Source organism: Macadamia integrifolia, chromosome 6, assembly GCF_013358625.1.
Source record: "Macadamia integrifolia cultivar HAES 741 chromosome 6, SCU_Mint_v3, whole genome shotgun sequence".
Lineage (NCBI taxonomy): Eukaryota > Viridiplantae > Streptophyta > Magnoliopsida > Proteales > Proteaceae > Macadamia > Macadamia integrifolia.
Window position 1 is genome coordinate 7,549,276 of NC_056562.1, and position 27,395 is coordinate 7,576,670.

General features: G+C 38.3%; 1 protein-coding gene across 2 annotated transcripts; it reads left to right on the top strand.

Moving 5' to 3' along the window:
• Positions 1-593: 593 nt before the first annotated feature.
• On the top strand, positions 594-27,182 carry LOC122081240 (PH, RCC1 and FYVE domains-containing protein 1-like). Of its 2 annotated transcripts, XM_042648268.1 has the most exons (10): positions 594-1,289; positions 4,833-4,919; positions 6,103-6,192; positions 10,998-11,078; positions 11,290-11,484; positions 11,570-13,705; positions 14,561-14,632; positions 24,282-24,428; positions 26,129-26,502; positions 26,677-27,182. In XM_042648268.1, the coding sequence occupies exons 1-10, from the start codon at positions 1,221-1,223 to the stop codon at positions 26,807-26,809; spliced, it is 3,384 nt and encodes a 1,127-aa protein (XP_042504202.1). In that variant the 5' UTR covers positions 594-1,220; the 3' UTR covers positions 26,810-27,182. The 2 variants fall into 2 exon arrangements, with proteins under 2 accessions (XP_042504202.1, XP_042504203.1); XM_042648269.1 differs by lacking the exon at positions 14,561-14,632.
• The last annotated feature ends 213 nt before the right edge of the window (positions 27,183-27,395 follow it).

The window sequence follows — 27,395 nt, forward strand, 5'->3', positions numbered from 1 at the left end:
ATACACTATTGGTGGGTTAGCACTGAACTACACAAGAAAACAACACCACAAACCTAGACTGTTTGTGGATCATATAATTTATTTTAGGGCTCAACCATCTTTCCTTTGGTGGTGCTTGTTAGGTCTTTACTAACATATACATCACTGGTCACCCCACTTGTGAGCTAAGTAGGACCTTTGGTTGATTAAAAAGCAAGATAAATTTGACTTATAATTAGCCCACTTTCTATAAAGTGCATACCACCATGGTCTATTCTCAAGAAATTGGATGGGAAAGGTGGTCTTGTCAAGGGCATTTTCGTCAAAGAGATTTAAAATTCTATAGGATTCTATAATCGATATCATATCATATGTGATTTGATTAAGGTAACTACTTGATTTGGTTAACGTATGGGATTAACTTTTATGGGGAAAAGAACGTTTACTAAGATTTTCAATTAGCGCTTTAACCATAATTAGAGTAGTCTCATTAATGGAATTGTCGTGGCATTTTCGAAATTAAAGAAAAAAATATGGGTTTTTGTAAGTTTTGCTCCATTTCTTGGGTTCAGACAAGAGGGTTTTATGCTTTTATTATTATTTGGACTGTTTAATCTTTTTCGCTTTTTTTCCTCCATTGGATCGACCAGTGGAAGAGCTTCCTCTCGCTCTCTCCATCGGTTTCTGCATGAGTTCAGAAGCTGATCACCTTTTCCTAGATTTCCTGTGAAATTCTTTCTCTGATTTAGTCTCCGATTTTCTCTCTCAGTCAAGAAATCTCGAGCTCAACGAGCCAAAAACCATCGAAAACAGTGGAGTTTGGGCTTATATCTCTGAGCGATTCTCTTGGATAACCTAAAGGTACATTTCAGGTATTGTTCTTAGTGTTGTTCGTATTCTCACTGAAACTTAGAAGATTTCAAAGGTCTTTCAGTGAAACGTTAAGTTGAGAAGATTAAGCATTGACGAAGGATTTGGGGTTTGTGGCAGTATTTCTAGTGTTGTAGAAATTTTGAAAGCATAGATGTAGTAGTTGTAGTCAGAATTGGATGGATCGCGATGGCTGGTTCGATCTTCAGCGATAATTTTGGGTTTAAGTGCGCGATTTTGGTTTTGTATGTGAATTTTGGGTGGATTCCAGAGTTCTTGGATGAGCGAATGAATGAAGGGATTGTTTTGAGAATGGATTACTCATTGAAGCCTCTGGAGTGTCAGATTGGGCTTGAAAACGTTGTTTCTTGATGTATCGAACTGAAAAGATGACAACAGATCTTAATAGGTCGGGCTCTGGGGAAAGAGACGTTGAACAGGTAATCCTTCAACTCTTGAGTTTTCAGATTTGTTGACTTTATTTGTGTTGATTTGTCGTTTGAACCGAGTCCAGAAGGATTCAAAAGCTTGGACTACAGGGAATTTTATTTATTTATTTGCATACTATGTGCAAGAAGAGTTGCAAGCTTTTGTTTGTTCTTTGAAATGCTACATTTTCGCTCTTGCTACCACTGTTAATTTGTTAACTTGATTTAGTTAGCAATGCAAGTAGGGAAGCTTGTGTTTGTCGAAGGTGGTGTATAGTGATAGGTCTGAATTTGGATTGTCAAACATGTAAGAATAGCTGGATATGGTATTTGTTAGGTTGGTTAATTAAAAAGTGATGACACCTTTTTCCTCAACTGACATTTCACGTCCACCATAAAATAATGGGTCCTCACGATCAGCTGACCGAGCAGCAACAGGATGCTATTTTTCTCTTGATACCTGTCAATTGGCATTTGCATGTAGGAAACATGGTCAGAAAAGTTGCTTTACAACTACACAGGATAGTTGGCTGCAAAAGGACGTTATAGCGCAAGAGTTATGAATTCCCTGGAATGCTACTAAATGAGTTATCAGAGCAAAACTAGAGGTATACTAGTGCAGTGATCATGTTCATAAACCCCTAAATTTGATCTAAAATCTTTCTACCATATATATATATTTGTTTTTTTTTTTCAATGCATTTGTAAAGTTATCATACACAAGAAGTCATGTACGATTAGAATGATAGCACCAATTAGATGGCTATCATACTAGCAATGAAAGGGAAAATTTACATCCAAAAGAAAGATCACCAAGTATGATTAATGGAATATCGAATAGTGATGAAAGACAGTAAAAATCACTTGGAAAATTTTGAGACTTGAAGAGCCGTGACATCATACCTTTTGTTTTCACCCCAATTTTCGTGATTTGATTTGATCTTGTCAATTTCTTTTTATCTAATGAGTTAGGCATGGTTGTATCATGTTTATTGAAAGAAGGATGGTGCCTGATGCACATAATTATATGGTCAAAATGTTAGCTTATCATTTGCAAAATAAGATATGTGCAGAACAGCTCAACTCAACTAAGCCTTACACCAAATACTTTTTTTGGAAGGGTGGGGATAAATTCTTTATTCATGGTTCAAGGTTTCTACCAATACCATCGAAATTCTCAATATTTCCACGGTATCCTAGGACTCTGATACCAAATATCATGTGACTTTTAAAAGTCACTGGTTTCGACCAAAATTCTCACATTTCGATTGAAATGTAGGAATTTTCCTCAAAATGTGAGAATTTTTGAGTGGACCATCGGGCCAACCTTTATGAAACCTTTTTAAATGGGAAACCAAGCCTTCTGATTTCAAAATTTTGACTCTCTCCCCCTATTTCTTCTCTATGAAGTGGGAAACTTGGGAAAACACTCAGGATTTTGCCCTTGTGCCATCAAATCTTCATTCTAAGCTTGGATCTTTCATGTTCATAGCAAATATACCTGAGGAAGGGAGCGTGGACCAATAAGGTAAATCCATCTTCCCCAAACCTTGTGTGCCATCTTTCGAGAACATCGGTTCATTTGGATATGGTGGTGGGTATGGACAGTATGGTGGATCTTCCACTTCATTTGGATAGGAGGATAGTTCAGGGGGTGGGTCATCTTTTATTGACAATATCTTTGGGTATCCATCCCAACCTTATGTGCCACATCCATATCCTATCACTATGACTGAGCCATTCCCTAGGCTGGGATACCTACTGATGTTGATGATGCATCCTATAGATGGGTAATGACGGATTGCCCAAACAATTGGGCCCAAAACATGTTATGAGACCCATATGTGGTGCATTCAGAGGAGCGGCTACGACATCTACAGTGATATGCAGCTCGTGGACTGGAACCGCCTGGACACTCTATTTGGAATTGTATGTTGAGTGTTGACTATTGAGACTTAAGACTTGAGAATTGAGAAATAACTCACAATTATGTAATATTATTATTTATTTTGGATAATTTACATTATGTATTGTTTGTTTTAAACTTATAATAATGTATTTCACATTTTTAGCTAGTAACTTATATATGTACTATGTAGTATAGTTTCAGTCGACGACTCAACGTGCATTAGCAAACTTTAGTCAACACCACAAGTATGACTTTAGGTGTTTTTTTACATGAAACTAATTTATGTGAATGGGTAAGAAATTTCAAAATAGGACATACAAAAAAAAAATAATAATAATAAATTAAAAAAAAAAAATTGGGGGTCAAAACCAAAGTTTCCACCAAACCGGAAAATTTTCCCTAGTTTTCTCGAAATTTCCCAAATTTTGACTGAAATTTCGGTCTCCCCAAGGGTCGAAACCCAATATTTTGAACCTTGACTTTATTAAGAATAGAAGCAAAGAGTTAGAAGAACTCATGGAGCAACCTGCGTCATTTCACCTATTCATACTCTTTATAAACACCTCTAACACCACTATCTACTTCTCTCTAGTGCATTCTTGGTTTTTGTGAACATGTCTGAACCAGCTTAATTTGGTTTTCCTCGTCTTTTCACCTTCTAAGTTCCACTAAATGTGTCCATTTCTGATTTTACATTCCTAATCTTGCTACTTAGCCATATCAACATCCTTGTTTCAGAAACATTAATGTTTCTTTCTTCTCTACTTTCATCAACATAAAGCATTGCTGGTCTTATGTCTGGCTTCTGAAATATACTAATGGAATGTATCAGTCAGATAACATTGAGAAAGCTTTTTCTACTTCACTGGACTGATCTAAGCTTTGGCAGCATCTTTTTTCAATTTCTCAAATGTCATATGACCTACAGATAAAAAATATCATTGAGAATGATGCTCCTCAATCCTTCGTCAGACTATTAAAAATATAGATACCCTATGTTTCTTTGTGGGTCAAGGTCTACAAGGCCGGCATGCCATAGATCTTGTTCTGAGTTCAGTTTCCCTGCTTCCTTCTCCTCCTCATCGTCCTTTTCAAAATGAGAGGTCAGAAGAAGCTTCAGAGAGTGTACAGAGAAGAGAACAAGTGAGTGGCATTGGTTTTGATGCAGTTTAGTATTTTTGGTTTTGTATTCTAAGTCTATTAAGCTCATATTTATTTGTATATGTCTTCTTCTTTTTTAGTATGGGTTTACTAAGAAATAGAACGTTCATTAAAACTCCCATAGAGATGCAAGGAAAAAAAATGTAATAATATTGTATGAATTGCACTCTACAAATAATATATTATTCTTTTAGGGCAATACCTAAGGAAAAATTCATATGAAACGGGTAACAGTAATTTGTGCTTTTATATTGTGGTACAACATGTTCCTGTACTTTTTCCTTCTAATTATATGAATCTAGAACCTAAGTATTTTTCTTTGGCATTGTGTTTTACATTGTACTTGAAGTTTTGATGCTAAATCCATGTTGTCATCATAATCGTCATTATAATCATCATTGTCTTCTTCTTTCTCTTATAATGCCAGTTAAGCCAACTCCTGAATTTGCCCTAACTCAATTTCTCGGTGGTTTGATTTACAACAGGCTATTACTGCTCTTAAGAAAGGAGCATACTTGCTTAAGTATGGACGTAGAGGGAAACCTAAGTTCTGTCCCTTCAGGTTGGCAAATGTAAGCTTCTTAAATGTCTCATCTACTTTTCTTTTGTGTCTTTACCGTAAATTGATTTTCAGCTAAATGCTACCTTTTCTTTTCCTGATTGAAGGGCGCAAACGAGCCCAAGTTTAAAAAATGAGAAAGGATGGAAAGAAGGCATTATATCATATCATCATCCGGTTTATATCATATAGGGATTCTAGTGAGCAATGGGTGAGCCTGTGGTGCAACAGTTAAGTTGCACTATTGCAACATGTTGGTCACAGGTTTAAAACTTGGAAACATCCCTCCTGGGCAGCCAGGGGGTAAGGCTGCATACATTTGCCCCTCCCAGACCGTTCAGTAGCTGTAGCCTCATGCACTGGGTTGCTATTTAGGGATTCTAGTGAATTCTATCTTAATTAGTTAATTGTGAAGCAGTACGTTGTTGTGATAAACATGCTATAAGATCATAAAAAGATATATGAAGTTGACAACATGCATGCACATGCACATGCACAATGAATAAAAATTTCCAAAAATTATTTTTGGATTTGAATTTCTCATACTCTGGGGCTTTGAGCATAACAAATCCTCTGCAGTTGTGTTTGAAATATGTCCTTCAAATGTGATTTCACATATTTATATCAGCTGTCATCTACCGACATAGTGACATACAGAGTAGAACATCACAAATAGCGCTGTTTTATGATTGTGCACCCAATGCCACTCTTTCTTAAATGGTTTGCATATACTTCTAAGTCTGTTTTATGAAGAAAAAAAAATGATTAAGTTGTATAAGAACTGGGTTTCACCATGGAAACTTTGGAGCAATATATCCTCCTAAAGTTGGGAGAATGTATCCCTAGGAGTTTCAATGATATGTTTAATTTGATCATTGGTTGGCCGGTGTGGTTTTGCCAATGTTGCTTGGGTATGGTTTTGTTAACATGTTTATGTCTCTCTCACTCTCTGGCTGATATTGCACAATTCTTTGGTGTAGCCTATGCAATTCAGTTGGTTAGTTCAGATGCTTAACTTAAAGCATTACACTAAATAAAATAAAAATAAGGGTTCTAGGTAATATTTGGTCGGTTTGGTCTTCCTGTAGAACATTTTTCAATGCCTAAATGCATGCACTAGAAAACTGATAATTTATTGATTCTATAACCAAGTGAATATTTACGAAGTGCTTCTCTTTTTGTGCTATTCCTTTCAGGATGAGTCTGTTTTAATTTGGTATTCTGGAAAGGAGGAGAAGCACCTTAAACTAAGCCATGTCTCCAGAATTATACCGGGCCAGCGTACTGTAAGAATCTCATATTTAGATCTATTGTCTCTTGCATGCTCATCCTATGGTACATATAGGAGAACGAGAGGACATATCTGTAGCATTCAATAAATTTTCAGCAGATAAAGGAATCATTGTAAACCATTAGCAGGACTAAGCTAACTTATTTGTTAAACAGTTCACCCAGCATCAGTAGCAAATCCAGTAGCATAGGTTGTTGTTTTTTCCTTCTTTTTCTTTTTGGGATATTTTTTGTTTCCTTCAAGTTATTTTAATTATTTCTCCTCTTGATTATTTTATCAAACACATGGTATTGGTAAGTTGATGGGTTTACTATTTTTCTGCAGCATCTAGAATGGGTAAGAGAACCTCTGAGAAACATATTCAACTCGACTATGCCTTGTCCCAACTAACTAGGGCGACTTGAAGCCTCTTTCAAGTTTCACTATTCATATACTTTCAGTCTACCCCTTGTTTTTGGTTCCTCTAATTGGCACCTTATAACTCTGTTTTGCAGGAGCATTCTGTGCCATTGTTTTTTGGGTACACTGCTAATTTATCCACCCAGTAACCCCCAACACACTCCCATGAGAAGGGATTCAATCCCAGGTCTCCACTTTGAATGGTCATAGACCTTTCTGCCGGCACCTCTTTGTTGCCTTTGTTGTACATGCTCAGACCACCTCAAGAAACTTCCCTTTGACTTATTAAAGACGATAAGACGGGGTATTAATGGAAAATACAAATGAGGGCTTTAAACAAACCCAAAGACAAATGCTTTCTTCAACCTTGGAACCAAAGGAATCGAAGTAGAGGACAAGAGAAGAACTTGAACTGCAGCCTTTGGAATCTGTCTCAAACAGCTCTGAAACTCCAAGAAGTTTTCGCCTAGTCCTGCTGGTTCAATCTGGACCAGTTCAGTTCTAGAAATCACATGGTGTACTTGGATTGCAGATTTCTGAAACTTGGAGTCAGCAGCAGTTGCAGGTTTCGATTGGTTTCAGGGGAGGGATTCCTCAACAAAAGTGGAGTTAGGGAAAGAATCTTTAAGGTTTAACTTGTTTTATTGATGTAGGGGGTTCCTAGGTGACTATGTTTCCTACAAGATTAACTAACTAGGTAGGGTAAACTCAAGGGACTTGGGTTGGACAGGATAAGGGAAACTCAGCAAACAAGATTGACATGCAAAATAAAGTGAGAGTAATGAGCAATGTAACAATGAGCAATAATAGTCTAAGAAGAAAAACACATAAACTCACTCAAGCGTCAAGGGGGAATATGGGGTAGGGAACATAGTAGCAAGCAAAGTTAGGTTCTAACACTAGCCTATTAAGCACCAAAGATAGATAAGAATCCCATGTTCTATGTTCCAAAACCAGTCATGCTTGTGATAAGAAAATCAGCAACATCTGAAGCAAAATAGTGGGTAAATAAAGGTCAAACAATGGGTTAAAAGGGGGGTTTTAATGGAGGAGGATGAAGCCAAGAATAAGGGAACAATGGGGAGATGGGAAGGTTCAGTTCACTACTTACCTACTGTCCAAGTCTGAGGAGTAAAGAAGAAGATGACGTCCTCCAAGGATGAAAAAACTTGCTGTCCACGCTGTTGTTGATGAAGAAAATCCATTGGGTGTTTCAACAGTTTTGGGTTAATTGTAGGAGAGACCAGCAGCAGCCCAGTTATTGAAGAGGAGATCAACAGCAGCCCAGTTATTGTAGAAGAGATCAGCAGCAGCCCAGTTATTGAAGAGGAGATCAGCAGCAGCAGTTGAGGGAGATAGAGGCAGCGAAAGAGAGAAAGTTAATGGAAGAGCAAGTCGTGAGAGAGAGGGGAGGCGAGAAAGAAAGAGAGGCCGAGACTGAGAGGAGATTGTGAGAGAGAGAAAAGCGACAACTTCTGCATTCAAAATATTATTCATTGATTCAAAAAAACGATGGCCAATGGCCTTACACTTAAATAGAATAAAACTTTCAAAAATAAACAAAAGATATTTAGGAACTCAATTACTTGAAATAATAAACTACCTAATAAACCAATAGAAAGAAGTCCTAGTTTCCTAATTATTTAAAACAATCAAATAATACTAGAATTAAAGCAAAGTAACAAAGATTTGGTGGGGTCCACAAGATCTGCCAAATGGGAGGACAAAGGGGGGTCGAACCCAATGCTGGGAAGGCTGGTTCGACTCCTCTCTTTCCTTCTTCTTTCTTCCATCTTCTTTCTTGTTTCTTCTAATCCTCCAACCACAAAGATGGATCGTGTGGTTGGGTCTTCTTCTTCTTTCAGCTGTACACCTTGATGTCCCCATCATTTATGGTAGTGATTTAAACCCCCACACTCCAGATACAACGAGAAGAAAGACTGAGAGTAATCAAACTCTCTGTTGCTCACCTAACTCAATGTTGGAGCAGGGAATGGAAGAATAGAGAAGCAAGAAGAAGAAGAAGGAAGGAGGAGAAGAAGTGCTAATGATGCGGATCCGGGTTCCAAAGACTGAAATCGGGGCCCACAATAGAATAGTAACTCAATTAGACTGAAATTTCTAATAATGGGTGGCACTTTTGTAATTATAACAGCAAACCACAGTTTAATATAAGACAATAGTGCTGGATCTAATCAAGAAATTATTCTTAAAGTGAGGGGCAATTCTGTAAGAAGATGTAAGGAGGCTAAAAGAGAAACTAAACACTAGTAAAGGGCAATTTCAGCAAGTGGTTTGTTTGCAAATAAGGAGATTGTTCACCTTCAACCTTAGGTCACGATAGAACACAAAACCAGCGCTAATGAAAGGACCTTGCGAGGGACATAGCTCTTTCCTTTATGATCGATTCAGCCCACAAATTAAAATAGAGGATCACCATGGCATATTCTATCGAATCCAGCAATACTAATTGCAGACCTCAAGGGCACAAAGAGTAATTAACTTCTGCAAATCAGAGCTGGGCGGTAGCTTCAGGCAGGCTGAGTCGCAAGTCTTGTTTCTCACAATAGGAGAGTCAATAGGAGCCAAGATACTAGGGTTTGGGTTGTATATGGGAGAGCTTCCTTCGATCAAAGCCTCGACCAAAACAGATCACACACAAAGGAGCTCGAAGCACTTGAGTAGGGCTGCAACTATCGCCAGAAACAGGGCAGCAGCTAGGTGTAATAAACAGAAACAAAGACAAGAAGGAATAAGATGGAGTTGAAGAAGAAAGGGAAGGGAATAAAAGAGGAGAATTTCAGAGAGAGGGAGAATAAGAGATTCGCAGCTCACAGAAGCCAAGTTTTCACCCAAAACATTCATTCAGTTTCAATCAATTCTTCAAATCTGAATTCTCTTCCATTACATGGTTATATAAAGAGAATCAAAGCATAAAATTGGAAGTCAATTAAAATGAAAACTAACCTATTTGGCAACTGAAATAAAAATTCAATATCCCTATTAAACTTGACTACAACCTACACTAATAATCAAGGAAACAAAAACTACTAAATTAATTTCAAAATTTCCCATGCCTAACTGCATCAGCTAAACCAAAAACAAATGATTGCATAATATTTTTCCAAATAAAACAAAGCTTCCTAAATATCCTAGTGAACCAACCAACCATAGTCGGATTACAAGCATATATAAAGAAAATAAAAGACTGCTAACCAAAAACAATTCCTAAACCTCCTAAACTCTTCCTACATATCCTACATAAAATAAAAGATTACATAATATTTTTCCAAATAAAATAAAGCTTCCTAAATATCCTACTGAACCAACCAACCATAGTCGTACCCGGCTTATATCGATATGGGCCTCCAAACGGGTTCATAACGGTCCAATGCAGCTTTACTGCATCAGAGCCACTCCTAACTCCTAAATTGCCTGTAAGCAACATAAGTCTTAATTGTATCACTTTCTTTGGTTAAAACATCATATCATATACCTGGCAGTATCAAAAGAAACAGATTTTTTTTTTCAATTATTTATCTAAAAATACAGGAAAATATTTGTGAATAATATATTAGGATTTTGAAAAAAATGAATCTTTTAAAAGTCGCCGTAGGATTTGTATTTTTCAATGATTCAGCGTGCAACTGTAGTATTCATGAATAATATGTGAATTTTCTAACTAGGGTCAGTGTAATTCTTTAGTTGGTGGCCTTTTGGGGGGGGGGTGTTCCACCATTTTGTTTTGGGTAAACTTTCCACTTATGGCATGTGAGAAAGGCTGCTTCGTTATATTTGATGAGTGCGCATACTATATTTTTGTCTTTGGGAAATACTTCCTTTGATGTGTCTATTTTCTGTTTTTGCCACCAGTTTTAATTTGAAAAGCCTTTCGGATGTCAAATCTTGTCTTTCTCAGCTTCTGTCGTTATAGAGTAACTTTTCAAGGGTGGCCTTGCCACCAATCACATATCCAAGGAAACAGAATCACTTTTTTTCTTAAGGCTTTGTAACGGTTCCTGTCAAATAGTATTTAATTGTGAAGTTTCGAGTGTCACCAGTACCTTAAAGTTGCATTTTCAATGCTCTTTTCCAAGACTTGTACTTCTGTATATGTTGTGATGCTGGTGCTTCTTCATTAGCATCGTCATTTCAGTTGCTCTGTTCTAATCTAAGAGCTTCCTTTCCTTGAATTGCCTTCTCATCCTTTATTGTACCTTCTTCTTTCTTTCTTTCTTTCCTTCTTTCTTTCTTTCTTTCCTTTCTTTTTTTTTTTGGTTGGTTAAATTTCTTTGCCCTAAAAAGTATTTAATACTGTTAGATATCTGTGCTTGCATGTTGTCAAATACTTTCAGTTTTTAGATACAAATCAATGACAGTGCTCAACTGTGTGTTCTCCAGGCAATTTTTCAGAGGTATCCTCGGCCTGAGAAGGAATACCAGTCATTTTCTCTTATATATAGTGATAGGTCACTGGATCTGGTTAGTATTTCTCTGTTTAGACTTGTCTTTTTCTATTTTTCATAGGTTTCTGATTCAGCTGACTGCTGAAGTTTTATCCTCATAGACCTTTTCATTACTATGTGATTTAAAAGCAGTTTCCAGCTTTCATGAAGATTGAAGATTATTCTTAATTTATTCATCCAAAAAGAAAAAAAAAAACTCTTAATATGATGATCTTTCTCTTTATCAGATTTGCAAAGATAAAGATGAAGCTGAGGCCTGGTTTATTGGTCTAAAATCATTAATTTCACGTAGTCATCCCTGCAAGTGGAGAACGGATTCCAGAAGTGATGGAATTTCATCTGAAGCAAATAGTCCCCGAACTTACACCCGAAGAAGTTCACCTTTGAGCTCTCCATTTGGTAGCGGTGATAGTTTCCAAAAGGTGTGCATTGCTTGTGATGTTGCTTGTTCCCATATTTTTTCTTTAACCACCTCAAAGATGATAAATATTCCTTCTCTTGATTCAGGATTGTGGAGATCCTCTTCGTCTTCATAGTCCATACGAAAGTCCCCCAAAGAATGGACTGGAAAAAGCATTTTCAGATGTGGTATTATATGCTGTGCCTCCTAAGGGGTTCTTCCCCTCAGATTCTGCTAGTGGCTCAGTGCATTCTACGTCGTCAGGAGGCTCAGAAAGCATGAATGGACACATGAAAGGCATGGGAATGGATGCCTTTAGGGTAAGTCTATCAAGTGCAGTTAGCTCATCTAGTCAAGGTTCTGGCCATGATGATGGGGATGCTTTAGGGGATGTTTTTCTTTGGGGTGAGGGCACTGGAGACGGTGTTCTGGGTGGGGGCACTCATAGAATTGGAAGTTCTACTGGTCTTAAAATGGATTCATTTGTGCCAAAAGCCTTGGAATCTGCTGTAGTTCTTGATGTTCAAAACATTGCATGTGGTGGACGTCATGCTTCTTTAGTAACTAAACAAGGGGAGTTTTTCTCTTGGGGAGAGGAATCAGGTGGCCGGCTTGGTCATGCTGTGGATTCTGATGTTGCACACCCCAAGTTAGTTGATGCTCTTAGCACTACAAACATTGAGCTTGTAGCATGTGGGGAGTACCACACATGTGCTGTGACACTCTCTGGAGACCTGTACACATGGGGTGATGGTACTTACAACTTTGGGCTCCTTGGACATGGAAATGTGGTTAGTCACTGGGTCCCAAAAAAGGTCAATGGACCTTTGGAGGGTATACATGTGTCGTCCATCTCCTGTGGACCTTGGCATACTGCTGTTGTAACCTCTTCTGGGCAGTTGTTTACTTTTGGTGATGGAACTTTTGGAGTTCTGGGTCATGGAGACAGGAAAAGTGTGTTAATTCCCAGGGAGGTGGAATCTCTCAAGGGATTGCGCACTGTGCGAGCAGCTTGTGGTGTTTGGCACACTGCTGCAGTTGTAGAGGTCATGGTTGGGACTTTAAATTCCAGCAACTGTTCCTCTGGAAAGCTGTTTACATGGGGAGATGGAGATAAAGGTCGACTTGGGCATGGTGATAAGGAATCAAAACTTGTGCCCACATGTGTTGCAGCTCTGGTTGAACCCAATTTTTGTCAAGTTTCCTGCGGGCACAGCATGACGGTTGCACTTACAACCTCTGGCCATGTCTATACAATGGGTAGTCCAGTATATGGTCAGCTAGGAAATCCTCATGCTGATGGGAAGCTCCCTACCCATGTTGAAGGTAAACTTATAAAGAATTTTGTGGAGGAGATAGCTTGTGGTGCTTATCACGTTGCTGTCTTAACTTCTCGAACTGAAGTTTACACTTGGGGCAAGGGAGCAAATGGTAGATTGGGTCATGGCGATACAGATGATAGGAGTATCCCAACATTAGTTGAAGCCTTGAAAGATAAACAAGTCAAAAGTATTGCTTGTGGTACCAATTTTACTGCAGCTATCTGTCTTCATAAATGGGTATCTGGTGTTGATCAATCAATGTGTTCGGGTTGCCGCCTGCCATTTAATTTCAAAAGAAAGCGTCACAATTGTTATAATTGTGGGCTTGTTTTCTGTCACTCATGTAGCAGTAAAAAGTCCCTTAAAGCTTCTATGGCACCAAATCCAAACAAATCTTATCGTGTCTGTGATAACTGCTTCAGTAAGCTGAGAAAAGCCATTGAGACTGACGCTTCATCTCACCACTCTATGAATAGAAGAGGAAGCATAAACCAGGGGCTTAATGAGCTGGCTGAAAAGGATGAAAGGTTGGATTCAAGATCTCATCCACCGCTGGCTAGATTTTCTTCCATGGATTCCTTTAAGCGAGTAGATAGGTCTTCCAAGAGAAATAAGAAACTAGAAGTTAATGGTAGCCGTGTTTCACCCATTCCAAATGGAGGATCTCAATGGGGAGCACTTAATATTTCTAAATCTTTCAATCCTGTCTTTGGATCGTCTAAAAAGTTCTTCTCAGCTTCTGTTCCTGGATCAAGAATTGTTTCCCGAGCAACATCTCCAATATCAAGACGCCCAAGCCCACCTCGTTCTACGACACCGACCCCAACATTGGCTGGACTCACATCACCGAAAGTGGTAGTGGATGATGCTAAAAGGACAAATGATAGCCTCAGCCAAGAAGTTCTTCAACTAAGAGCCCAGGTATAGATTTTACCTCTTTCGTTAACTATCTTTTTTGTAAGTTGTAACTTGTCTATTTTGTTTGAACATTGTTCAGCTTTATTTACTTCCCGAGTTATAATGGTTTTATTCTTTATTGTTTACCAACTCTATGTTGCAGAAATCAATGATTAAACTGCATGATTATTCTAGAGTTGTATGTTTTCTGTTTTAGTTTTTCTAGGCTTTCAACATCTATATCACAACACTATCTGAAAGAGAATTCTACATTTCATCCATGTTACAACAGGATATTGGAGTTGGGGCAAGTACTTACCTTACTCAAAATCAAGATGGGGCTTATTTTTATTACTTTATTATGACCTTAGAGATGGTTTTTGTTTTCTGATGGAGGAATTTCTTCTAAATCTACCTTTGAAACTTTAACTGAGCCCACCACCTGGCCAATGAGAAGCAAAGACCCATTCCATAAATGGCTTGCAAGTTTGATGCCCCGCTGACCATGAGGCCTTTCTTTCTGAGGTCCATCATAAGATAATGAAAAGTAACAAGTTTAACACCTGTAAGGTGGTAAAAAAGAGATGGCATGTCAGGGTTTCTCAACCTCATGCGTGCCGGATTTTCCCTTTAGCTCTTGAGTCATTGTCACACTTTGTGGAAGTCTTGCTCCATTTAATACCCTTATGTGGTGCTCAGTGGTTGTTACCGTTTGACATCTGCTGCATGTTGTGGAGTTGGATCTCTTTTATTCTGGGAATTTTTTTTCGGAGATTGGTGCATGGTGGCACTGTTTGGCTGTTTGAGCATCTGCTTCACTATTGTAATAGTTGTGAGTCTGACCTCCCTGCTTGACGCATTTTGGGTTGTTTGTTTCAGGGATCGAGATCTCAGTTTCATACGTTGTTTCAGCCAGGCCCGAAACCGAGACAAATCGGATCTCATTATGAGGTTTTTGACACTAGATTTCAACCTTGGCCTCCCTGGGTTCAAACTTGGGTTTTGACCATGGGTTTCAACCCTGGGTTTCATTTCGGCCAGGCCCGAAACCAAGACCACTCAGAGGGTTCGGTTAGTTTAGAATGATATTTAGTTCCATGATCTCTTTTGATTTAATTATTGAAGATTGGAAAGATACTAGTTCTTCAAACCCTAAAATCCCTAAGGCTATGTCTGGAAGTCAAGTTAAGAAAGAAAAAAATTTGAAATCTTTTGAAAAAGAGGAGATCATTAGTGTCATCATGATCTTTGTCCTAGTATGTTTGTGATTTATTTATTTATTTATTTTTCTTTTCGTGGCTTCCAAACATAGGCTAAGTGTATTGATGCAGATATGGCTGCCTTTACCTGGTTGGACCAGCATGACTGGCTTTGGAAGCCAAGAGCCAAGAAGAACCGGTCCAGCCCAGGGTTTTGGTCCAACAAGGGTTGGAAATAAAATTAGTAGTTAATTAGTATTTAATTTCATGCTTTTACTTTCCAGACTTGAACGTAGGAGTAGGATTTATTTATTGGCTTTGGTTTCCTTTTTATGGTTGTTTCCTAGTTTAGGCTAGTTTCCATTTCAGTGAAGCCTCTAATTCTTTGTCTTTACTTTCCTATATATTGATTGTAATCGATGGACAAACTAGAGTGATTAGATTATTGAATGAAGATGTTGAGTTTGTGCACCAGTTAAGTGTATGATTCCCCTCCTTCCCCCTCCCTACTTTGATTTTCCCTTTCTTCCCTAAGGTTCTCCATCATGTATTAATTATTGGGCCTCTCCTTCAGGCACCATCAAGCTTAAATATGATGTCAGATCTTGGGAAAATCTGGTCTGCTAGGCATTGGTGCTCCTAGAGTTGGAATTTTTATTTGAAAGAAAAAAAATGCTCTTAAGAGTTGTGATGGGGTCATTTTTTGGGTCTCGATTTACACTCCACCTCAAGCTGGAGCATAGATGTTAATCGAGCCCAGCTTGTTATAAATATAATCCACTCGAGTGCTCCACAAAGACTTTGTAAACAAATCAGCAAGTTGTTTTCCTGTACGAACATGACTAGGAAAAATAAGTCCTTGTTGCAGCTTCTCTTGAACGAAGTGACCATCTACTTCGATGTGTTTCGTTCTTTAATGAAACACAAGATTCAAAGCAATATGAACAACAACCTGATTATCACACGATAATTGCATAGGCGAATCATCAGTAAACCAAAGTTCAGTCAATAGCGTCATCAATAAACCCAAGTTCAGCCAATAGCTGTTACACCCACATCAGTTCACACGTAACATGTGCCATAGCCCGATATTTTGTCTCTGCACTTGATCAAGCCACAACTCTCTGTTTTTTGCTCTTCCATGACACTAGGTTCCCTCCAACAAATGTACAGTAACCTATAGTTGATCTTATATCAATAGAACCAACCAGTCAGCATATGAAAAACCCTCAACCTGCCCATGTCAGAGTAAAGTAGATCGCTTCCAGGAGACTTCTTGAAGTACCATAGAATACGCATAATAGCCTACCAATGAGGCATTCGAGGAGCAAACAGAAATTGACTCACCACACTAACAGGAAAAGCAATATCAGGTCGAGTCAACCAAATAATTTATTTTCCCAACAAGCCTTCTATACTTCTTAGGATCCCCAAAAACATCACCACTATCAGTTGTAAGCTTTAAATTGGGATCCATGGGGGTATCTAAGGGTTTAGAGCTCAACATTTTCTCGTCTCCGAAATAAGATAAATAACATATTTTCGCTGTGACAACGAAATTCCTTTCCTTGACTGAGCCACTTCCACACCTAGGAAATACTTTGGCCTTCCCAAATCTTTGATCTGAAATTTCTGTTGTAAATGTTCCTTTAGCTTTTCAATCCCTGACGAATCACCTGCAATAACAATGTCATCCACATATATAATAAGAAATATCCGTCCTACGACTAAATGTCAGGAAAAGATCGAATGATCACTACCGCACCGTGTCGGCCCAAACTCCGAAAACACCTCAATAAATCGACCAAACCACACTCGAGGACATCTGTTTCAGCCCATACAAAGACTTCTTGAGGTTGCACATCATACCAAACTCCCCTTGAGCAACAAACCTAGGAGGTTGCTCTATATATACCTTTTCATGGAGATCACTATGTAAGAAGGCATTCTTGACATCCAATTGAGACAAAAGCCAATGATGGATAGCAGCAAGAGAGATAAAAGTAAGGTTAGCCACAGGGAAAAAGTATCCAAGTAATTCACCCCATCTACCTGGGCATGTCCTTTGGCAATAAGATGAGCCTTCAAACGGGCCAATGAACCATCTGGATTCACCTTCACCATAAAAACCCAGCGACAACCAATAGCGGATTTGCCTGAGGGTAACGGAATAAGGTCCCATGTTTGATTGTCTTCTAGCGCCAACAATTCCTCAATCATAGTAGCCCACCGACCAAGATGAGACAGAGCCTCCGCAATAGACTTAGGAATAGGATGACTCTCAACAGTATTTAAACAAGCATGGAAAGTATGGGACAAACCAGAATAGGACAAAAAGTTGAAAATAGGATGCTAGGTACAACCTCGAACACCCTTACGCAAAGCAATAGGTACATCAAGATTAGAAGAGGAAGCAAAGAAGAATTACCTGATTCAGGACCAACAGACAACAGAGGCAAGGCAGAAGAAGTGGGGGGGGGAGCAAATCTTGCTGAGGGCGACGTTGGTACACAACATGGTATGGCGACGAAGGCGGTGGTGATGGAGATGGCGACGGAGATGTCGGTGGAACCTAAGGAACAAAAGACTAAATAACATATAAAGGAATATCATCATCCAACTCAGAAGCAACAAAAGAAGGGTTAGAATAAGGAGTGAACTCAAAGAAAGAAACATCAACAGTGACAAAATACTGTTCAACTCAAAGGAATAGCAATGATAACCCTTTGAGTAATAGAATAGCCAACAAACATACATTTAAGAGCTTTTGGATCCAACATGGAAATACCTGGACGATGATTACAAATAAAGCAAACACTATCAAAGGCACGTGGTGGTAAAGCAAATAAAAATGCAGAAGGAAATAACAGAGAAGGAGGGATCCCACCACATAAGACAGAGGAAGACATGCAGTTAATAAGATAACATGTTGTTAAAACACCATCAGCCCAAAAAGGTTTGGCACTTTCATCTCAAAAAGAAGAGATCGAGTGACCTCTATTGGGTGTTTATTCTTCCTTTCTACCACAACATTTTGTTTTGGGGTGTCAGCATAGGAAGACTGATGTAAAATGCCACGTTGAACCATTAAAGTAGTAAAAAGGAGCAGAAAATATTCCTTGGCATTATCACTATGAAGAGTGCGCAAAGTAGTATTGAACTAATTCTGAATTTTATATACAAATGCACAGAAAATGGAAAACAACTCAGAACAATTTTTCATTAAGTAAATCCAGATAACTCTTGGAAAATCATCGACAAATGTAACAGAATAACGAAATCCCAACTTAGAAACAACTAGACAAGGACCCTAAACATCTGAATAAACTAGAGAGAAAGGTTGGTTAGGCCGTTATTGAACCTAGGGGGAAAGCTTAGATGATGCAGCTTCCCAAACTGACAAGACTCACAATTTAAACTAGAAATAGACAAACTGAGAATCTAAATTCCTCAAGCTATCCACTGAAGGATGACCCAAACAACAATGAATTTGGTGAGGTGATGCTACGCTCGAACATGCCACAAATGAAGTGTCCTCAAGTATATGCAGCCCCTTGATTCACGACATCTACCAATTGTCCTCTTCGTTGTAAGGTCCTGAAAGACACAAGAATCAAAGAAAAAGTTAACAGAGCAATTATGAGTTTTAACGAACTTATTAACAGACAAAAGGTTAAAGGGAAATCCAGGTAGATAGAGAACAAAAGATAAGGACAAAGAAGAAGTGGCATGAACAGTGCTTCTACCAGTAACCTTGGCTAAAGAACCATCGGTTAAGGTGAAATTAGAAGACGATGTATGAAAAGAAGAAAGTATACTTGAGGCCCCAGTCATATGGATTGATGCACCTGAATCAATGATCCAAGGGTAGGAAGCAGTCGAAAGACGTGCAGTGGCATTACCTGTCTAAAAGAATGTAGCAGTAGATGGCTGGGATGACTGAGTAAAGTGTGCATACTCCTCATCACAAATCTTTGTTGTCTTACCCTCGGATTGTGAAGCGGATGTAACAGCAGAATCAACAATAGTAGTAGAATTGGCAAACTGTTATTGAAATGGTTTGCCATGAAGCTTCCAATAAAAGCGTTGGATATGTCCTGAGCAATCACAATGGTGACAGGTCTTCATCGAACCAGAAGTCTCTAAATTATGCGAGTACTAGAGTTGGGGGTTTTAGTAGAACCAGCCCCCACGACCACGACCACGACCACGACCACGACCACGACCACCACTTGTCCCACTATTGGGCTCACGATTAGGTGTAAAAGAAGCTATGGCTGCATTATCAACAGGGGTAGAATCATGCGGATTCTCACGAGATACTTGTAGAGCTCATGAATAAGTGTCTGAAAGTGTGGCTACCTTATCAACACCTAGAATTTGAGAGTGAACGGAATCGAACTCCTTACCAAGACCACCCAAAAAGCCCATGACAGCAAGCTGGTCTCGCTGAAAGTTGGCAAAATACTGAGTGAAAGGACGACCCTTTCGATCAGCCCTATATAACTCTTGAGATAACTCATATACGGGAAAGATTGTTTTGTCCAGAGTACAAAACGTTCAGGTATTCCCATAGCTCCTTAACTGTATCAATATGGGTAACCAAGTCAACAATATGATTATCCATAGAATTCAGTCTGTCCCAAAATCCTTGCATCAGTCGTTTCCCATGATGTATCTGTGGCTGGTTGAATCTTTGTCAAGTGATCCTGGTGACCATGACCGGTCAATACCAACTTAGCAATCTTTTTCCATTGTTGAAAGTTGGTAATCCCTTCTAACCTTTTCTCAGTAATACGATTAGACGATAAAGAAACAACCTCAGTGATACCATTCTTCGGTGGTTCAGACATTCTTTAAAATATTCAGAAAATAGAGAAACTATGAGAAGCTGTTGAGACCCAAACAGTGATACTCTGTAAAACCCTGACAAAAATCCATTTTGTTAGAAAACCCTGACAAAACCCTGAAACTTTCTGTCCACCTCTTAATCTGAAACTCTAGCCACACTCTTTACTTCACAGTTCAACCAACACCGAAAAGAGACCTAGTTGTTAATTCGTAACATGAACTAGTCCCTAAATAGTCCCAAAAACAGCATAGGGTGCTGCACCCCTTCAAACAAAACTGAAAGTAATCCCTAGAATTCTCTGATATGAATAACCAATAATGGTTAAGGCTTTGACAGAGAGTTGAACAAGACCCAAGGAAAGTTGCAGCAGTACCTAAGGATCTTCTTCTGGTACCATGTAAATATTAGAAGAAAGAAAAAGAAAAGAAGGAGAAAGAGTGGATGCGATAGATGTGTAACCAGTTGCGCGTTACAACTTATGTATTGTAAGTTGTAACTCCCACTTCACTCATATATAATAACCTAAAGGTTACAGGGGCAGGACTGGAATAACAGTCCAGAAAAATAAAAAGAAGACAAAACCACCCCTACTTATCTCTAGCGCCAATACCGAGACTAGTAGGTCTTGATTTACATATCGTATTTGTAAGCTTTTTGCAGCTTGATCCTCATCTTAGTATTTTACTATGTATGCTAAACTTTCAAAAAAAGGCAAACTAAATTTTCAATATTATTTTAGTGACTCAACATGATACATTAGAGTTAGTGTGGAAACTTTGTACCGTTCTTACGTGATTTAAGTGTCCAAACTTGTGGCCTCCAGAGCATGCATCTGATGATGGATTATGGATATACTAGTAAAGTGTCTTGATGGAGGATGATATGCTACATTGTGTCCTGAGATGAATATGGTATCCCTATGGGAGAAAATTAGATAAATTCTATGTTATGGTTTGTATAGTTTTCTGACATGAATAAATTAACTGAAGGAATCATTCGCTCTAATTTTTATAATTTATCTAACTATTCATATTTCTAAAATTCTTGTTTTCCCAGATCTATTACTCCCTCCATCCCACAATGACCATCCCCTTTGAAAAAGCCCAAAGTTCAAGTAGTAGTGATTAAAGCATTAAAATCCCCTCAATTTTCACATGTACCCTTTCAATACTAGTCCAAACATTCTTCAAGTTGAATAAAGTGGATTGAGTATTCAATTTAAGGGTGTAAAATTGTAAACTTCATAAAGATTTGCCACTTAATTTGTGAGATGGACAAAGAAACTAGGACAACCAAAATGGGAAGGGGGACTGTATGTGGGAATGGGGGTGTAGAATTCAATAACTATGTTTACCTTCTGAAATTTGATTAGTTACAGAATAGACTGCAAAGTACTAAATTCTAACATGGAGTATGCTACTGTCATATGGTGGTTATCATAGTCCTGTCTATTGCTTTCTTTACTATGTTCTTTATTTTTTTAATGGATTAGATTTTCTCTACTCTGTCCAATTGAAACTGTTGAAAGAGAAGATGAAATAGAGGGAGGAGGAGGAGGAGGTGGTAGTTTATGGGAAAATAGGAGAATTACATAGACAGTTCTCTCTGAATACTGTGCTTCACCTAAAGTGGAGGTGGAGATGTCTTTTTGGTTTTCTATCTATCTTTGTTCTTGATCACTGCTTCATATTGCTCGGTGGATTGAGAAAGTGACTTCTTGTGGCATGGGAAAGATGATCACTGGACATTCCAGTTGGTGAATTGGGAGAGCTGTGTAAGGTAAGAAAGGGGAAAAGTGGGTTGGGTATTAACCCAATCAGGGTGAAGAGTGCAGCTTTATTGCTGAAGTGGCTGTGGAGGCTTTGAGAGGGGGATGGTGAGCCATGGAAGTAGGTGATAAGTGCTGAATATGGTATGTATGCCTTTGCTTGGACCAGTATCCTTATGGTGGAAGGTCATATGAAATATTGGCAGGTTGAAGGGTGTACTTGCATGCTTTAAAAAGAGATGTGAACAGCTGGAGCTGGAGTAGTTCTGTTGATGCAAGTGTTAGAGGCTGCTAGATCTACAGGGGATGCAGAATGATTCAGTCAAAGCTTTCTATGGGGGGATGCTTATACACTCAACTTCATCTTGCATCAGTGGGTTCCAAGAAGGATTTCTTTCTTCATGTAGGCAGCATAACTGCATAAAGATTCTGGGAATCGAGTCTCACTAGTAGAGGATGGAGGCTGAGGAATGAATGGAGGTGATGTTTACAAAAGGAGGGAGATTTGAATTGCCTGTGGTTGGTGTTTAGATGGATCTTTTTCGTTCTAATATCTGTTATGGAGGATTGAAGGGGTTGGGGCAGTTGGAGGAAGAGGGTAAATATCGAAATGCGCACTGTGCTTGTGTATTGGATGGAGAAGATCAGAAGGATCTTTCAAGCTAAGGAAGAGTTGGTATGCAGGGTGGCCAGGAAAGCAAAGAGAATAATTTCCATTTGAAGCTCTGTTATGGAATTCAGAGGGCGGAATGCTAATGCTGTGTGGGATAATTATGCTTATTTTGTACAGGGGTTTGGTTTTTTATCAGTGAATGTTGGATGAGGTTGGTGTTCCTGTCTTTTCAGAACTTGTATTGATTGTATAGCATGCTTCTATAGTTTACTTCATTTTGTCTGTCACTAATACAAGTTTGTACTTGTATTCTAAAAAAAAATTCTGCTACTGCCAGTGAAGAGAGATGGTGTAATGCAAAATTTTTTTGATCCTCATCTTTCTCTGGTTCTCTCTGATGTAGATAATGGTAAGTGAATCCATGCTCTTGTTGCTTTTCGTCTCTAATTTTACCTCACTGGTAGTACCATGAAATTTGCCACTGTCACCAGAGTTTTATAAGATTAACATGACAAAACTCACATGTGACTTGGTGCTTGTATTCTGTGCCACTGTCATATATAAGAGAGGAGCATGACAGATGTGTACAGAATGATGTTCTGATTCATTGGATAACTTGTTCATCTTATTTGTGCTATGCATATACTGACCGAAATGCACATTTTGAGGACTGGAAGTGGTGAAATGTCACCATGGTTCAAGTAATCGGGATTGGATTGGAACCGGATACGGCTGGTCCCATTTTTTACTGATTCAGGCTTTTTCATGTTCGGACTGGAATCGGATCGGAATCTGGGGCGACCGTTTCCAGTGATGATTCTGATCTCTTGAACAGTGAATGCAACATAAAATGGAAAATAGAGACAAACTGTGGTTGATACGTTACATGCTGTCATTTTCATCTAATTTTGTTGTCTTAACTTACATGGGCCAGAAGCTTCTTTTCCCAGTTGTTGCTTAGTGTGCTTGGCCTCCATCATAGTTGTCACGGTGTCATGGCGACTCAAGGCGGTGGAGGGTGGCTAATCGATTTGGAGATGAATCGCCCACTATGGCGTTGCCATGGCGATCAAATCGGTCATATGTTATTTTTTATTTCTTCTATTTTCTAAAGTTATTTAATATGTTACAATATATACCCTATGACATAAAAATATACATTAAGCAACATCAAGTCATAAAAAATCAACATAGTTGCACTCACGTCAAGTCATAAAAAATCAACATGCCTTACTGACATTTAGAGAAATGCTCTTACTCTATAATAAGTTTGATTGGTCAAATGATTTTACCTTTACATGAGACTTTTTGTATTAGGTATTACACAAAACTAGCTTTCCAACAAGTCTAAGATTACTTAAATCTGAGTTGTTGTGATGAAGTTAGGTTTTGAATAAACTTATTTTAAAATGCTCAAATGCTGTTAAATCGCCTGAATGGAAATAATTTTATAAACATAAAAAACAAAGATTATTTTACTAGAATTCTAGTTTTTAGCAATGTTTCACCATGATAAAATTTATAAAATTTTCTGAATTGAGAAAAACCCTAGCATTTGAAAGTTGAAAATCGCGCTACAACAAAAAAATGCAGTTTTTGTTCTTGGACCGGGGAGTTGACTTTTTATTCTTTTGAATTGATTTTTAAGCTATTTTTATTTGATTCAAATAGGGGGTATTTTCTTATTTATATTATATCTTAAGTAAATGATATTTGACATAAATAAGTGTCAAAACATAAGGCAGCATACAATGCAATAAGGCGACAATCGCCTAGGCCCCAGACAAACCTCCTGGACACCAAGGCGGTGCCTTGAAAACTATGGCCTCCATTTGGGAATAAGTTAATATAGATTTAATCGTAGAGTTGATATTGTTTTCTTTGACTGATTAGTTTGATGTCGTGTGTAAATGGCTTCACATTATATTGATTCTTCAGAAGTTATAATGTTCAGATCATTTTATGAAACCAAATTTCTTGTTTTTGAAACCCAAGGCTGTAGTTGGTTTATTCTGTCTGATATGGTAACTGTAGGTCCATCTATAACCAAAGGAAAGATTTCTAGTTTATTGATCAAACGAATTGAACTCTTGCTTTTGCTTTCTTTTGGACGACTTGCTGCTGTGTTAGTGTGTTTGGGAATTATGTCTGACTAATTTTATATGTAGGTGGAAAATCTCACTCATAAAGCACAACTTCAAGACGTTGAGCTTGAAAGATTGACGAAACAGCTGAAAGAAGCCATTGCAATTGCAGGGGAAGAGACTGCAAAATGCAAAGCAGCAAAGGAAGTGATTAAATCACTGACTGCACAAGTAAGATACATGTCTACTTTCATAATCACACGTCGAGGTCAAATTTTACTTAAAGTTGATTAGCATTTAGATTAACATCAATTGTTACATTGGCTTTAGTTTATGCCGTGCTTTGGGTTTTCATTACACTCGTATCTTAGAAGATTGAAAATTTTCTGGAGAAAAAAATGCTGCTTGTTCAGTTTAAAGTGTAGTATTATAATTCTATGTTTTGAGAGCTGGTTTGGTGAAGTTGTCTATGGTTTGCAATTCTAACAGCCTTTGTTTTTTTCTTATTATGTTTGACCTATTTAACAGAACTTGTATCTTTATTAGTTTTGAATTATGAGGTAACCATGTTGGGGGTTTTTTTTTTTTTTTTTTTGGGTGGGGGTGGGGGTGGTTGGGGGAGCTACAGTATGGGAAGGACAAGCTGAAATAGGCAGAAAATGTGAAGAACCAGATCTCCATTCAACCCTATGTAATATGGATGCAGGGATAGCAGGAGGACATTGGAAGCTTCTAATACTTAGTTGATTTGTAGAAAATAGTTGATCTCTTCCTTTTGCTAATTCTTTTACTCTTGATGTGCCAGAATGATAGGAAGAGATACATGTGATACATCAAAAGAGCTGAGGTATTAATCACTGTCAGTTGTGTTGGTTTCCCCTAATTAGGCTCTGTTTGGGTGGAACCATGGAAGTGAAGGAAAGGGAAATGAAATTAAAGCAAAAATATAATGATTTCCTTGTCATAACCAACAATGGTCGTGTAATAACTGAAAAACTTTCTGTATCTATTAATTACATTTTATTTCAATTTTCAATTAATTTACTTGGATTTGATAGAAAAATAAAGAATCCAATTGAAAAGGTTAATAACCATAGTTATTAAGAAGTTATTCACGCAATCATGATTACAGAAGTAAATTTATTTTACCTCCCTTCATTTCCCTTTACTTGTGAGGAGACAGCGAAGTGAGCAGTGTTTCTTCATTGCCAATTTGCCTCAAAGGCCTTCAAAGAGCAGATATGGGGTTCGTTTATTTCTTTGTCCTCCGATAAGTTCCTTGTTTAACATTGTTGTTCTTGGGTGGATAAATAATGCTATAACAAAGGAGAAAAGAGAGGGGGAGGAGGGGCAATCAAAATAAACAAAGGTAAACCTTAGGAGACAACAATTAGCCTGTTCCTTGGGGTGTCAATAACCGAACCACCGGGGGGTCTTATTATGTTTGGAGGAGATGTCAAAGTAGATGTCATTCCAAATCTTATCGAAGGATCTAGAGTTGAAAGCCCTTCTACGGAGGTTATGCTCCATTCAAATATGATTGATGGTAGCACAAAAGGCGAGCTTACCAGTATCACCTTGTCTTACATTTATTAGTTCTACCTTAGGGCATAGAAGATAGAATTAAATTCTAATGAAACCATTAATAAACAGGCAATCAAGACCAATTTTTCTAACTTAGTAACTTGTGCAACCACGTTATGATGGTGTTAGAGATCTCGTCTCCGGCCTAGTTGGAGTAATATGTATTTTTCCTTTTCTTTCTGTGCAAAGGTTTATTTAACCACTTGATAGAATCATAGACTGTATGAAGCAAGAATCTTGATGTTATGGAAATTGCATAAAGTTTTTATTTGGTAGTAGACTTGTAAATTTTACTACTCTTTTTGACTGCTTGCTGCCGACTTATTTTCTTTTTAATTATCAAATAGTTGAAAGACATGGCTGAAAGGTTACCTGTGGGAGCAGCACGCAACAGCAGACCGCCTTCCTTCAGTTCCAGTCCTGCTTCAGTTGATGCTTCTGCTGCATCAATTGACCGAATGAGCAGTCCAGCAATTTCCCATGAACCAGATACTAATGGAGCAAACAGCATGGTGCTTTCCAATGGATCAAGCACCACTAGTAACCGTAATTCTAGTCACAACAGACTCGGCCATTCTGAAGCAATGACCAGGAATGGGAACAGAACTGAAGGTGAAACTAATCTGGAGGCTGAATGGGTTGAGCAAGATGAGCCTGGTGTGTATATTACACTTACATCCTTACCTGGTGGTCTCAAAGATCTAAAGCGAGTCCGCTTCAGGTATATTGTAGCTCTCCATGGTCCATTTTCATCCAGCCTACTCTGTAAATTTTTAGCATGTCGCCCCCCTCCCCTCTTCTGCGAGCTCCTTTTCGTTACAAGAAACAAGATTATTTTTCTGTTTTAAGCAAATTAGCCCTTTTGTGCCTTAATTCCTTAAATATCTGAATGCAGTCGGAAGCGGTTTAGCGAGAAACAAGCAGAACAATGGTGGGCGGAGAACAGGGCAAGAGTGTATGAGCAGTACAATGTGCGAATGGTGGACAAGTCCAGCGTTGGTGTTGGAAGTGAGGACTTCTCTCATTGACATGAACAATCTGTAAATCAAATTGGTTTTCAGAGTTGGGCTTCAATCATGTGGAAGCTCATTTTGATCAATTAGATATTGCGTTATTTCATCTTCTTAGAGGTTGAAGAAGCAATGGTGGCATGACATAGGTAGATGATTAAAGAGGGTTGTTTGAGTGGGGTTTTTTTCTTCTTTTTTTCCTCTTTTTGGGTGGGTTAAAAATGTGTGTTGATAGTAGAGTGGGGTTGAGGGTGAGAAATGTAAATTCTTAGTAGGTTTGCTGGCTTTGATTCTAAGCAGCTGCCTTGTAAATTCATAAGCGAATGCATCTTCAAAGTATATTGGTCAATTAGCAACATTTGCCGTTTGCATTATGTTGCATGGCCCTTCATTTGATTTGTTAGTATGTTTTGAATTTGGCTCTAATCAAGAACAAACCAAACTGGATCATTAACAAAATCGGAAAAAAAAAAAAAATCTAAAATATTCTTTAGCATATGATGTGCAACTTTTGTCACTCTACGATGGATAATGAAATTGTGAAAATTAAAGAGAGATCACAAAGTGATTATCTTACATAGATATATGGGGTTAATCTTAAATA